Source organism: Manis javanica, chromosome 4, assembly GCF_040802235.1.
Source record: "Manis javanica isolate MJ-LG chromosome 4, MJ_LKY, whole genome shotgun sequence".
In the NCBI taxonomy this organism is placed as follows: domain Eukaryota; kingdom Metazoa; phylum Chordata; class Mammalia; order Pholidota; family Manidae; genus Manis; species Manis javanica.
In genome coordinates this window covers 170,631,526-170,647,162 of record NC_133159.1, presented here as the reverse complement: position 1 = coordinate 170,647,162, position 15,637 = coordinate 170,631,526, and the positions used below count along the sequence as shown (strand labels likewise).

Below are 15,637 nucleotides of genomic sequence, written 5' to 3'. Positions count from 1 at the left end.
TTGCAGTACTTGTATCAGACAAAAGAGACGTCAAAACAAAAAAGTAACAAGAGATAAAGAAGGACATTACATAGTGATAAAGGGCTCAGTCCAACAAGAGGATATAACCATTATAAATATATATGCACCCAACAAAGGAGTACCAGCATATGTGAAACAAATACTAACAGAATTAAGGGAGGAAATAGAATGCAATGCATTTGTTCTACAAGACTTCAACACACCACTCACTCCAAAGGACAGATCCACAAGACAGAAAATAAGTAAGGACACAGAGGCACTGAACAACACACTAGAACAGATAGACTTAACAGACATCTACAGAACTCTACACCCAAAAGGAGCAGGATACACATTTTTCTCAAGTGCACATGGAACATGTTCCAGAATAGACCACATACTAGGCCACAAAAAGAGCCCCAGTAAATTCCAAAAGATTGAAATCCTACCAACCAACTTTTCAGACCACAAAGGTATAAAACTAGAAATAAATTGTACAAAGAAAGCAAAAAGGCTCACAAACACATGGAGGCTTAACAACATGCTCCTAAATAATCAATGGATCAATGACCAACTAAAAACAGAGATCAAGCAATATATGGAGACAAATGACAACAGCAGCACAAAGCCCCTACATCTGTGGTTCAGTGAAGGCAGTTCTAAGAGGAAAGTATATAGCAATCCAGACCAATTTAAAGAAGGAAGAACAATCCCCAATGAATAGTCTAAAGTCACAATTACTGAAACTGGAAAAAGAAGAACGAATGAGGCACAAAATCAGCAGAAGGAGGGACATAATAAAGATCAGAGAAGAAATAAATAAAATAGAGAAGAATAAAACAATAGAAGAAATCAATGAAACCAAGAGCTGGTTCTTTGAGAAAATAAACAAAATAGATAAGCCCCTAGCCAGACTTATTAAGAGAAAAAGAGACTCTACACACATCAACAGAATCAGAAATGAGAAAGGAAAAATCACGACAGACCCCACAGAAATACAAAAAATTATTAGAGAATACTATGAGAATCTATATGTTAACAAGCTGGAAAACCTAGAAGAAATGGACAACTTCCTAGAAAAATACAACCTTCTAAGACTGACCCAGAAAGAAACAGGAAATCTAAACAGACCAATTACCAGCAAAGAAATTGAAGCGGTAATCAAAAACTACCCAAGAGCAAAACCCCTGTACGAGATGAATTCACTGCTAAATTTTATCAGACATATAGAGAAGACATAATACCCATTCTCCTTAAAGTTTTTCAAAAAATAGAATAGGAGGGAATACTTCCAAACTCATTCTATGAAGCCAGCATCACTCTAATAAGAAAACCAGGCAAAGACCCCACCAAAAGAGAAAATTACAGACCAATATCCATGACAAACATAGATGCAAAAATACTCAACAAAATATTAGCAAACCAAATTCAAAAATACATCAAGAGGATCATACACAATGATCAAGTGGGATTCATCTCAGGGATGCAAGGATGGGACAACATTCAAAAATCCATCAACATCATCCACCATATCAACAAAAAGGACAAAACCACATGATCATCTCCATAGATGCTGAAAAAGCATTCGACAAAATTCAACATCCATTCATGATAAAAACTCTCAACAAAATGGGAATAGAGGGCAAGTACCTCAACATAAGAAAGGCCATATATGACAAAAACCACAGCCAACATCATACTGAACAGCGAGAAGCTGAAAGCTTTTCCTCTAAGATGGGGAACAAGACAGGGAAGCCCACTCTTCCCACTGCTATTCAACATAGTACTGGAGTTCCTAGCCATGGCAATCAGACAAAACAAAGAAATACAAGGAATCCAGATTGGTAAAGAAGAAGTCAAACTGTCACTATTTGCAGATGACATGATATTGTACATAAAAAACCCTAAAGACTCCACTCCAAAACTTCTAGAACTGATATCGGAATTCAGCAAAGTTGCAGGATACAAAATTAACACACAGAAATGTGTGGCTTTCCTATATACTAACGATGAACTAGCAGAAAGAGAAATCAGGAAAAAAATTCCGTTCACAATTGCATCAAAAAGAATAAAATACCGAGGAATAAACCTAAACAAGTAAGTGAAAGACCTATACCCTGAAAACTACAAGACAGTCTTAAGAGAAATTAAAGAGAACACTAATAAATGGAAATTCATCCCATGCTCTTGGCTAGGAAGAATTAATATTGTCAAAATGGCCATCCTGCCCAAAGCAATATACAGATTCAATGCAATGCCTATCAAAATACCAACAGCATTCTTTTTTTGGGGGGAGGGGGGGAGAAACCCGTTTATTTCTTACAAGCATTCTTCCTGGGTCTCTCCTTCGACCTGGCTGCAGAAGAAGAGTCCCCACCCAACCTCTCCAGACCAGATAAGCCCTCGCTTGCCCTTGTAATTACCTGTTGATATGGAGGTGGACTACTTGTCTCCACCCCTTGAAAACACTTACCAACAGCATTCTTCAACGAACTGGAACAAATAGTTTTAAAATTAATATGGAACCATGAAAGACCCCAAATAGCCATAGCAATCCTGAGAAGGAAGAATAAAGCAGGGGGGATCTCACTTCCCAACTTTTAGCTCTACTACAAAGCCATAGTAATCAATACAATTTGGTACTGGCACAAGAACAGAGCCACAGAACAGTGGAACAAAATAGAGAGTCCAGATATTAACCCAAACATATATGATCAATTAATATATGAAAAAGGAGCCACGGACATACATTGGGGAAATGACAGCCTCTTCAACAGCTGGTGTTGGCAAAACTGAACAGCTACATGTAAGAGAATGAAAGGGATCACTGTCTAACCCCATACACAAAAATAAATTCAAAATGGATCAAAGACCTGAATGTAAGTCATGAAACCATAAAACTCTAAGAAAAAAACATAGGCAAAAATCTCTTGGACATAAACATGAGCAACTTCTTCATGAACATATCTCCCCAGGCAAGGGAAACAAAAGCAAAAATGAACAAGTGGGACTATATCAAGCTGAAAAGCTTCTGTACAGCAAAGGATACCACCAATAGAACAAAAAGGCAGCCTACAGTATGGGAGAATATATTCATAAATGACAGGTCTGATAAAGGGTTGACATCCAAAATATATAAAGAGCTCACGCACCTCAACAAACAAAAAGCAAATAATACAATTAAAAAATGGTCAGAGGAGCTGAACAGTTCTCCAAAGAAGAAATTCAGATGGTCAACAGACACATGAAAAGATGCTCCACATCACTAGTCATCAGAGAAATGAAAATTAAAACCACAATGAGATATCACCTCACACCAGTAAAAGGATCTGGCATATCCATTCAAAATACAAACAACAACAAATGTTGGCGAGGATGTGGAGAAAGGGGAACCCTACTACACTGCTGGTGGGAATGTAAACTAGTTCAGCCATTGTGGAAAGCAGTATGGAGGTTCCTCAAAAAACGAAAAATAGAAATACCATTTGACCAAGGAATTCCACTCCTAGGAATCTACCCTAAGAACGCAGCAGCTCAGTTTGGAAAAGACATATGCACCCCTAATGTTTATCGCAGCACTATTCACAATAGCCAAGAAATGGAAGCAACCTAAGTGTCCATCAATAGATGAATGGATAAAGAAGATGTGGTACATATTCACAATGGAATATTATTGAGCCATAAGAAGAAAACAGATTCTACCATTTGCAACGACATGGATGGAGCTGGAGGATATTATGCTCAGTGATATAAGACAGGCGGAGAAAGACAAGTGTCAAATGATTTCACTCATCTGTGGAGTATAAGAACAAAGGAAAAACTGAAGAAAAATAAATAAATTATTTTAAAAGACTTACAGAACCCAAGAATGGACTAACAGTTACCAAAGGGAAAAGAACTGGGGAGGACGGGTGGGAAGGGAGGGATATGGGCAGGGAAAAAAGAAAGGGGGCATTATGATTAGTATGTATAAGTTGGGGGGGTAATGGGGAGGGCTGTACAACACAGAGAAGACAAGCAGTGATTCTAGAACATCTTACTATGCTGATGGACAATGACTGCAATAGGGAAAGTTGGGGGAACTTGGTGATGGGGGGAGTCTAGTAAACATAATCTTCCTCATGTAATTGTAGAGTAATGATACCAAAAGAAAAAAAGAAAAAGAAAAAAATTAGACTATAAAACCTCAAAAATTGGAACAGCATAATTCTGGTACAGAAACATACGTAGATGGGGAGAAAAACAGAAATTCCAAAAGCAGATCTCAATATATACTGAAGAACTGAAACTTACTCAGAGGTTAGATTATAAAATTATTCAAAGTGAAAAACCTCATATTACCCCTGGAGAATCCTGATTCATGCCCACCTTACTAGGAACTGAACTCTTGGAAGCTCAGAAGCCTAGAATTTACCTTTATTGTTTCTCTTTGTATGTCATCTCCCTCACCCTGGCCCCTAGAGTAGTTAGTTGAAACGCAAGTATGATACAGTGCTATTATAATGAATTTAGTATTTGATATGTTAGTATTCTGTGTAGTGATAATGCAATAATTTAATAAAAGGGTATGAAGACAATATTTGGGGAAAAATTAAATCATAACCCCAAGCTTACACTGAAATCTAAAATCAGTTTGAAGCAATTTGAAATCTATTTCCATGAGGAATGGTCTGTAACCTGGCCCAGCTTCCTTATCCTATCACATCAGTGAAGAACTAGAAGTGGTATAGGGTGCAGGTACTACTCCCAGACCACGGTGTCCCCACCTTATATAACCACACAGCTTGAGGGCCAGTGCTTTGAGGTAGATAAGAAAAACTCTTGGAGTTAAGCTTTAAGTATCTCAATGAGAATAATCTAAAATATTTAAGTAGCAAAAAAACGTTATAAATAGGATCAAAATTTCATGTAGACTGCCTCAAGTTGGTGGAAAGAAAAGGTTTAATGAGGTGATAGAAATGAGCACAGCAATTAGGAAAAAAAACTGTTTCAGGTTTCCCAATCAAGCAATCCTTCCTCTACTACTAATCAATTACACATCCATATGTATGTTAAGAAAAGCTAAATGTTACAGTAGCTATCTTGGTACAGTGAAATTAAAAATGATTTCTCTAACTTCCACATTTTCCATGCCGACCTTGTATTTTATCTGCCAAAAGAAAATCAAAATTATAATAAAAAGAAACTAATGAAACTAATATGAAAAACTATCTCTGTTCAAGTTAACTGTTAAGCTAGCATCTAAATGTTTTCATCCCACGTAAGATTAATCTACCAAGGTTTCTAGTGATAAAAGAATTCACAGTTGGGACGGAAAAATAAAACATTTTTCTGTATTGGTAATGCTAAATAAATTATTTTAAAAGGCAGGCAAGCACATAAGCCATTCATTCTGTGAGATGATTCATGCAAAATCATTTTGTACAACATAACACACAAAAGTTATCCTTATAACTGAAATGTCAAAATCTGCAATACAGTAAAATTATTTTCCTTATTAAGATATTTTTTCAGTGTTGCAGTTTAGTCATCACCTGTGAATCTCATGCATCAAAATAAATGTTTTTGCAAAAGTAATTTCATTCTAAGAACCCACTGAAAATTGAAGGTATTTATTCATACACTCACAGCTAAACAGTAACACCAAAATTTAAGAACTCAAGAATACAAAGAACTTAAATTCTAAAACTAAGGAACATTTAAATAGATTAATGATTAAAGTACATCATTCAGTATTATTTCATAAGGTTCAAAACTTTATAAAACCTTCTAAAAACTTTGGCATGTTGTTTATGCCACATGTTATGGACTCATTTGGCAGGTTAAATCAAAACGTCACAAGTGGTATCAGTAGAAATGGTGGAGTGAGGATCTCCAAAGCCCAGTCCTCCATAAATGCAGTGAAAAACTGGCAAAAACTGTCACAATCAACCTTCTTGGGATTTGGGAAACTAAAGCTTGCAGCAACCAGGGAAACACTTAATCAAGAATTCCAGGAATTTCAGTAAGAATAGTGAGCTTTGTGGTAATTTAATTTACACTAGTCCCATCCCACTGCTCTCCAGCTCAGTGATAGCCTTGAAAATGAGACTCTGCACTTGCAGCCCCAGTACCAGAGAGAGCAGAACAGGCCTCATTCTGCAAGAACTGTAATTACTTGTTTTGATCTGTCTGGTGGCTTCCAGGAAGACTTCCTGTTCACAACAAGAACAACAAATCATTTGCCTTACCTCATTTAACTCAGAACTCAACCAATGTGAAAAGGGCCACACTGACAACACTTACAGGGAAATGATTAGTCAATGCTACCTGAGGCAATGGGAAACAGTAGGACTAAGCAAATAAACTCAAACACTTTTGAGAAAAGGCTGCGCAGTGAGATGCTCTAGGGAATATGGCTTTGAACAGCTCTATTGACATATTCCTGGGAATCTAGAAAACCACACACCCGCTATGCACATGCTCAGGAGAGACCTGAGAAGTTCTCACTTCTGGCTGATCTGGAGGCTCTGCAGAAGCAGGAAGTTAAGGCTAAAGCAGACTGGTAGAATGCCTGGCTGAGAATAGAAGGTATGCCACAACACATACATACAGATGCTTTGCAAAAACTGGGTAATGTTTTTAGTCCTGGGTATTTACAAAAACCTCTGTGCAATAATTAGTGGACCATTAAGCTAATGGAATAATGACCTCAGAGACAACACAATACAGACTTTAAAAAATTAGTTCAGAAAAGTTGCTAAACTAACAAATGACAACAATATCAGAAAGGCAAAAGAATGAGAAGACACTCCATGCAAACCATAACCATAAGAGAGCTGGGGTGGCTATACGAGTATCAGAAAAACATACCTGAAGACAAAAATTGTTGTGAAAGAAATGGATATTATATAATGACAAAAAGTTCAATCAATTAAGAAGATACAGAAATTTATATAAATACATGTAAATCTAACAACAGAACCCCAAAATACATGAAGCATGAACTGACAGAATTTAAAGGAGAAATACAAAATAAGGAGTTCAGCAAGTCTGCAGATATATGATGAACACATAGTTAATTGTATATCTAGACACTAGTAATGAACAACAGAAAGTGAAAACAATCCCATTTACAATAGCATGAAAAAGAATAAAATACTTCAGAATAAATTTAACAAAATTAGTACAAGACTTACACATTCAATGGAATCCCTATTAAAATACCAACAGCATCTTCAATGAACTAGAGCAAATAGTTCTAAAATTCATATGGAACCACAAAAGATCCTGAATAGCCAAAGCAATCCTGAGAAGGAAGAATAAAGTGGGGGGGGGGGGGATCTCGCTCCCCAACTTCAAGCTCTACTACAAAATCACAGTAATCAAGACAATTTGGTACTGGCACAAGAACAGACCCATAGACCAGTAGACCAGATTAGAGAGCCCAGATATAAACCCAAGCATATATGGTCAATTGATATACAATAAAGGAGCCATGGACATACAATGGGGAAATGACAGCCTCTTCAACAACTGGTGTTGGCAAAACTGGACAGCTACATGCAAGAGAATGAAACTGGATTATTGTCTAACCCCATACACAAAAGTAAACTCAAAATAGATCAAAGACTTGAATGGAAGTCATGAAACCATAAAACTCTTAGAAGAAAATATAGGCAAAAATCTCTTGGACATAAATATGCACAACTTCTTCATGAACATATCTCCCCAGGCAAGGGAAACAAAAGCAAAAATGAACAAGTGGGACTATATCAACCTAAAAAGCTTCTGTACAGCAAAGGACACCGCCAATAGAACAAAACGGCAGCCTACAGTATGGGAGAATATATTCATAAATGACATATCTGATAAGGGGTTGACATCCAAATTACATAAAGAGCTCACACAGTTCAACAAACAAAAAGCAAATCAGCCAATTAAAAAATGGGCAGAGGAGCTGAACAGACATTTCTCCAAAGAAGAAATTCAGATGGCCAACAGGCACATGAAAAGATGCTCCACATCGCTTGTCATCAGAGAAATGCAAATTAAAATCACAATGAGATATCACCTCACACCAGTAAGGATCGCCATGATCCAAAAGACAAACAACAACAAATGTTGGCGAGGATGTGGAGAAAGGGGAACCCTCCTACCCTGCTGGTGGGAATGTAAATTAGTTCAACCATTGTGGAAAGCAATATGGAGGTTCCTCAAAAAGCTCAAAATAGACATACCATTTGACCCAGGAATTCCACTTTTAGGAATTTACCCTAAGAATGCAGGAGCCCAGTTTGAAAAAGACATATGCACCCCTATGTTTACTGCAGCACTATTTACATTACAATAGCCAAGAAATGGAAGCAACCTAAGTGTCCATCAACAGATGAATGGATAAAGAAGATGTGGTACATATTCACAATGGAATATTATTGAGCCATAAGAAGAAAACAGATTCTACCATTTGCAACAACATGGATGGAGCTAGAGGGTATTATGCTCAGTGATATAAGACTCCAGGTGGAGAAAGACAAGTACCAAATGATTTCACTCATCTGTGGAGTATAACAACAAAGAAAAAAACTGAAGGAACAAAACAGCAGCAGACTCACAGAACCCAAGAAGGGACTAACAGCTACCAAAGGGAAAAGGGACTAGGGAGGGTGGGTGGAAAGGGAGGGATAAGGGGGAAAACGGGACATTACGATTAGCACACATAATGTAGTGAGGGGGGGACACGAGAAATGCAGTATATACAGAGAAGACAAGTAATGATTCTATATCATCTTACTATGCTGATGGACAGTGACTGCAGTGGGGTATGTTTGGGGGACTTGATAATAGGGGGAGTCTAGTAACTATGTTTAAGTAATTGCACATTAACGATATCAAAATTAAAAAAACAAAAAAACAAAAAAAAAAGAATATAGCAAGTAGACAGTTTTTACAGAAGGCTTTTTAACATTGCTTACTTCTCCACATTCTGCAGTATAAAATAAAAGTCTACTTCTTGAAAAAAAAAAAAACAAAAGGAGAAATTGGAACTCTCATATATCACTGGTGGGAAGGTAAAATGGTAGAAGGCACTGTGGAAAACAGTTTGGCATCTCCTCAAAACATTAAACATTGAGTTACCATCTGATCCAGGAATTCCAGGTACATACTCAAGGGAACTGAAAATGCACTTTCACAAAAAAACTTGTTCATGGATGTTCACAGCAGCATAATTCAAAATATAAAAAAATAGAAACCATAATCTATCAGATAAAAAAATTGTGGCATTTCCATACAAATGGGGTATCAGTCAATCATGTAAAGGAATGAAGTACTGATGCAATGCTAACAAGTGGATGAGCTTCAAAAATATTATGCTAAATGAAAGAAGCCAGACACCAAAGGCCACATTTTGTAGGATTCCACTTACATGAAATGTCTCCATAAAGACAGAAGGTAGATTATTAGTTGCTAGGGACAGGAGGTATGGGGTACTGGAGAGTAATAACTGTCTAATGCTTATTAACGGGGTTTCTCTTAAGGTGACAACAATTTTCTGGAATTAGATATTGGTGACTGCTACACAATATTGTGCATATATTAAAATCCACTAAATTGTACTTTAAAATGACTAAAATGGTGAATGTTTGTTTTATGCATTTTGTCATAAATAACTAAGTACATAGGTAGGGAAATACCTAAAACATTGCTTAACTGAAAATTACATTCCTGTTCAGCTGGAAAGCCATTCCACTATAATTTGTAATAATGTAAGACATCTGTCAAATCTTTAAAAGTATGGTTCCAAATTTCTAGATCCTCCTAATACATATACAAAGATACAAATTCATCTTAGGCTTAGAAATTTACATAAGGAGCCTAAGACAGCAATTAAGTTGTTTTAATGACAGTTATTATACAGGATGAGCCCATCAGTGAATATTGGAACAATTTGAACAAATTACCTCCAAAACCCTACAAATAAGATGTAGACTTTCCCTATGAAGCTTGACTTTTTAATCAGCATCTATGGCAGAAAATTTGCAAAATGTGTCAACTATTTCTAAGGCCTTTCAGAAATCACTGAGGAACTGCCAAAATGAAGCTAATGTCAAAAAAATATTTATCATGTATCAAAATTGGAAATTTTTATCCTGTTTTAGGAATACGTCTGTGGTTGATAATGATCCCAACCAGCTTCACACATTATCTTTAATCACTGCAAGCTTAATGGAAACAGCTGGACAATGTTTCTATAGTCACACCAATGGTTAGTTTTGGAAGTTGTATAACTTGGAATTACTAAGATTTTCATATCAGTGAAGGTCCACAAAGATACTCTTTGGAAGTACCTAAGTATTTCAAGATAAAAATTCAATTTACCTTAAAACACTTAGTTTAGCAGAATCAATTCTGTTAAACCCTGCAAATTGTGACATGGGAATCAGTGTAACTGCGTGTCAACTGCCTGAAAGAAAGCACCAGGATGAGTGACATGAGGGTGCAGCACTGACGCCGGCTGAGGAAGCCACCACCTAGGGAAAGCTCTAATTAACAAATGGAGCTTAACTCAAAAGGATGAATCACTAAAATCCATCTCCCCAGATGAGACAGGACAAAGCTGCTTGAATCAACAGCCTCCTCAAATCAGTCAGATCTTAAATATTGCAAAACAACAATAAAATACTCAAAGGGGCACTATGCTTCAACAACAAGTATGAAAAATGAAAAACCACAATAGAGAAGGGGGGGATCTCAGTGTAAGTAAGGTCCAAGAAAAGATTACCTTTAAAAGACTATTAAATTCAGTAAGACTATTCTTATCAAATCAATAAATATTGATACTTTCTACAATCAACTAATCCCAAAAGGAAAAAAGGAAAAGAAAGACATTTACCTCTTCCAAGCTAGGGAGCGAAGAAGAAGATACTGTTCGAGATGACAATGGGTGAAATGGCTCTTGACCAACAGCATGTTGGTGATTCTGTATTTGTACAAAAGGGTTTTGCGGTGGCCTGTGAGGCAACGGAGGTAGCCCGTAGGGAAAACCCGGCCCCATTAGGTGATTCTGCTGTAAGTTAGCAAAAGTCCATGCTCCATCAGGTGCCAGGTATTTCAAGGGAGGAGGGGCCAGGTGTTCAGACGGCAAGGAGAAAGGTGAGCTGAATATCTGGGGCGGGAGACGCTGCGGAAATGCTGGGCTGTTGGCTACTTCAACATCTCTGCTGTTGTCGTTAAAGTTAGAAAAGTGGCTACTGTGGTCTGTACTGGATGGGGGAGAGGGGACTGCTGGTGGACTCCTAGTCTGAATTTGTCTATATTGCAAAAGTCTTGATTGAGGTGGCGGCATTTCAGCTAGTTCCCGAGTTTCACTTTGATCACGATTAGACAGTTCTCTGATTAAATCTTGAAACCTACATAAAGACAGCGAAATAGGAGGAGACAGCAAGAAAAGCTCCATCACATTAGGAGAACTTAGTCAAAACGACATGTGCAATATTTACAAACAAATCATAACATTTAATTAGAACATTAATTAACCTCAAAAGTGAGCATTAATACTCAACAGATGCTGAATTAAAGACACTAAATATGCCCAACTACCTGATTTCTTTCTCTCTGCTTGATATTAAAAACAGCTGCTTTGTTTCTCTATGCCTTTAGTAACCGGCAGTTGTAAAAGGTCGCCATAATGGTGGACCTTATTCAGAAGGGATTAGAACGCACTTCACTGAATTCACATGACCTTAGCCATAAAAACAAGTTTAGAATGAGGATGTAACACTCATAACCATCTGTAGTTAAAAGAAGGCAGAATTCGGTGCTACTAAGAAAAAAATATATTGATGCTAAATTTATATCTTTTAATCATTACACTGATTTACTTCTGTCCTCATTCATTCTTTGTATTACTACTGAGTATGAAAAAAACACAGCGATGGTATATTTCTCCTTCAGAAGAGATCACAAAGCAAGGGGCCACAATAATTTGCAATCCACAGCAGATTATCCGGGCCTAGATTTGTACAAGAGGTACTTCCAAATGGATTCTCTATATTTTAGGGTAAATCAATAGACCTGTGCAGCATGTGCCTAGAAGGCCAGCATCCAATTTCTTTGGGACCAACAGTCCAACTTAAGGCTAAAAAGAACTACATTCAAGGAAGAAAATTGTGGGAGAGCAGTAGGAGGTCACAGAAGCTGCCTCTGGACTGCTGCTACCTCGAGTCTGGTGCTTCTGCTTCATCTTCGGCACTGCTGGGGAGCTTCCAGTCTGCTCTCACTGGCGGCTGATGCAGCCCAACGGGCGGCTGCGGAAGCTGCTGGAGCGGGGGATGAGGATGGTGGTGGTGTGGGTATGGAATACTGCCCTGACCGAGAAAGGCGTGGTGCTCACTCCACTGTTGCAACCGCACTTGCTGCTGCCGTAATGTTTCCAGGGCTACACTCCCATGCATACGGTCTGCAAAAACATTTGGGAGAAGTTTCGGTTTTCATACATTTGGGGTTTCAAGGTAATCTTTTCAAGAGTTTTTACAACCAGATCTCCTCCACAAAGACAAAGAAATGGCTGCAATTTGGGTTTCAGAGAAAGCAAATGTTTTCTGATTTGGCCAGTAACATGGTAATGATAATGATGAGCCTTCCTTACCTGCACAATGATGTGAACTGGCATCCACTGGATGCTTAGTATTATACAGTATCTGGAACTAGATTCTGATCATTACACTAAGTGGCCGGCATTATGCAAAGAAATCAATCAATCCTGACCAAGTTAATACTGTATAGTACATGTCATTTTAAGTAATCTCTAGATGTGAATCTGTTGCATCTAGCAGTGACAGGAGAACTTACCTAAAGCCTCCCCTATAGGCAATCCTGGGGGGTTCTCATCGGTGAAGTTATTCAGATGTGAAGGAAGAATGGGGCCGGGTTGCGTGATGGCTCGCAGAGGACTAGGGCCTTCTTGCAGCATGGGAGGGGGCTGCTGCTCAGGAATCACAGCCTCCACAGGAGGGGAGTGTGATCGATGAGAAACTGCACTATTAAAAAAAGCACTGTTGGGTCCTGCCTGGTAGGCAGGAGAAAGCTGGGAAGGTGGCTGCTGAGTCAGCTGCTTCAATGAATTCTGCTGCTGGACTACCTGATTTGGTTGGGGTGGCATTTGATTTGGTTGCTCAGGCAAATTATTCTGCTGATTTAACAAGGCGTGCTGCTGTGGAATTGGAAATGGTGGTCTTGGCAGCTGGGGAAGGGGATGAAAATGACGATTGGGGATTGCGTACTGTGCATGGGGTGCAGGAAGAGGGAGATTTATGTGTCTTGGGTTGAGATTATCTTTGCGATGAAATTTGGTATTGGGATAAACAACACCAGGACGTGATTCAGGACTTCTGTTCTGTGGATTTGATTCCAAATCAATCTAGAAAAAAAAAAAGAAGTCTTTTTAAAATGCCAAAGATCTGCGTCCTGTGGCTCGCCAGCTTTTCCCACTGCTAGCACATCTAAAGGATATGATACATTCTTATCAGTAATAGCAAGAATGCTGGGCCCCACCCAATCAGTTTCTGGCAATCAAATAAGAGAACAAATATTTTTTATATTAGGAAGGGTAAAACAGAAAAAACAGCATACTAAATTTGAATCATAAGAGATTCTGCCATTTTATTAGCATATCCACCTTAATTCCTTTAAAAATATTATTTTTAATTTCATACTGTCTTCTCTGGAAAGATAACCATTTATTTCCTTCTGATATAAGTCATTGTGTTCTTTCCTCCAATTTTATTGTTTTCATATATCTCTTTCCTCAAACATATCTATATTAATTAATAAAACCCCACTTGTCTCAATTTAAACAACTTTGAAGTGAACAAATATTAAATTACCTTTGTACAACCTGTTTGGTCGTTAATTTTTGTCATCAGGTATTGACATTTACTCTCTCAACAAACTTTTTACCGAGGGCCTACCAAGGGCATTGTGCCTGCTGGAAATTTAAAAAGCAATAAGAAGACTTACCTGTACCCTCAAGAGCTTAGAGCAGGGGCTGGCAAACTAGGGCCCCCACCACACTTCCAGCCCACTGGATTTTTGCAGATAAAGTTTTATTGGAACACAGCCACACTCGTTCATTTACGTATTGTCTATGGCCGCTTTCTCACTATAATGGAAGAATTGAGTGTCTGCAACAGAACCCTTGAGTGTTTGCAACAAAAATTGTATGGTCCACAAATCCTAAAGATTTACTACCTGGCCTTTCACAGAAAAAGTTTGCTAAGCCCTGGCTTAGAGACCGGTAGAGGACACCAACATGTAAACATAAAATTAGAAGTGCTGTAAAAAGATGTGATGCAAGATCCTAGTGCCTAAGAAAATTAAAGGTGGCTTCACAGAGTCCATGGCATTTGAACTGACTCTAGCATAAAGAGCTGGAATTTACAAGTAAGAGAAGGACATTCTGGGTAAAGGTAACAGTTCATACAAAGAGAGAGGAGAAAAAGTATGGTAGATTTGAGAAGCACGAGAAGCTTTATGTACATGGAGCTATAACTTCTCTTGCTTATAGGTTAGTTTTCTCCATCTTGCCATCAAATAAAATTGCAAGAGCCCAATTACATAAAAAACCCTGAATAATTCAAAACTGAGTATGAACTTTTTTAATCCTCTAAACAGCAGCAAGCCACCAAAAATTTGTAAGCTAAAGAATGCTAACATCCTTTTGAAATACAAGTTTGAAACATAAGTGGTGACAATGTTAAAAATGAAATATCCAGTGGAAAGAGGCTATTTTTCTTTTCTGTATCTGTTAAAACACTCAGCGAGCTGCTTTGGTGTATCAGTCTCCTTACAAGCTTCAATGCTGAAATAGTTACTGAGGACTGCAGAGTACTTTGCTTCACCAAAGGCTCTCAAGTTAGACATGGAACTGACCCCTCCCAAGAACACAGAACAAACAAGTAGCTTGCTCCTGAAATGGAGCTGAGGTACCCCTGGTGACCAGGCTATTGCAGTAAGCGGTAGTTTTGTGCCAATCATCCCTCAAGATGCATCCCTCGAGATGCATTCTCATCTCTAATCACTAGCTTAGATGGACTGCCATTGAATCTAGCCAACACGGTCCTTAAGATCACTGGGTGTATATAAATTGTCTAGAAAAGTAAATGAGAAGCAGATGACAACTCTGCCCCCAAGCAGCTACAGTGCCTGCTCTTCAAATATCTCTGAACCGGATTAAGGTTCTTCATCAACAAACATTTTCTCCCATAAATCTTCATCTTCTTAAGCTACATTCAGGTGGGGTATACTTTTTTCCCAGAAGATACGGTTGACATGCATTCCTCTGATCACATAAGGGAGACCATGATTAGATGTCAAGGTTGTGAGTAAGCTGTTGTTTTAACTGCCTCCTTCACTTTGACATGGGCAGGAGGCCAGGCCAGCACCATAGAAACTTGGAAAGACTGTGCTACTCTATGATACTAGAGTGGGCAAAGCAGGATAGAGGGCTGGAAGGTCTGAAGGTGTCTAAGTCTACTATTATCAGAATTAGATTATCTCCTCACTTTCCTCTTAATACTGAGGTACTGACTCATGGAGAGCTAGGAATATTTTTTCCCCTAGACCCCAGGACAAAGCACCAAGATGGGAAAAAAAATGA

General features: G+C 38.2%; 1 protein-coding gene across 7 annotated transcripts in view; it reads right to left on the bottom strand.

The window, feature by feature from the left end:
* HELZ (helicase with zinc finger) overlaps positions 1 to 15,637 on the bottom strand; it is a 164,561-nt gene that overhangs the window by 29,763 nt on the left and 119,161 nt on the right. For all 7 annotated transcript variants that reach the window (XM_017652794.3, XM_017652797.3, XM_017652796.3 and 4 more), the window contains 3 exons: positions 12,832 to 13,399; positions 12,199 to 12,439; positions 10,874 to 11,390 (listed from right to left, as the gene is read on the bottom strand). In XM_017652794.3, the coding sequence (XP_017508283.3) occupies positions 10,874 to 11,390; positions 12,199 to 12,439; positions 12,832 to 13,399 (1,326 nt within the window). The remainder of the gene's footprint in view (positions 1 to 10,873; positions 11,391 to 12,198; positions 12,440 to 12,831; positions 13,400 to 15,637) is intronic.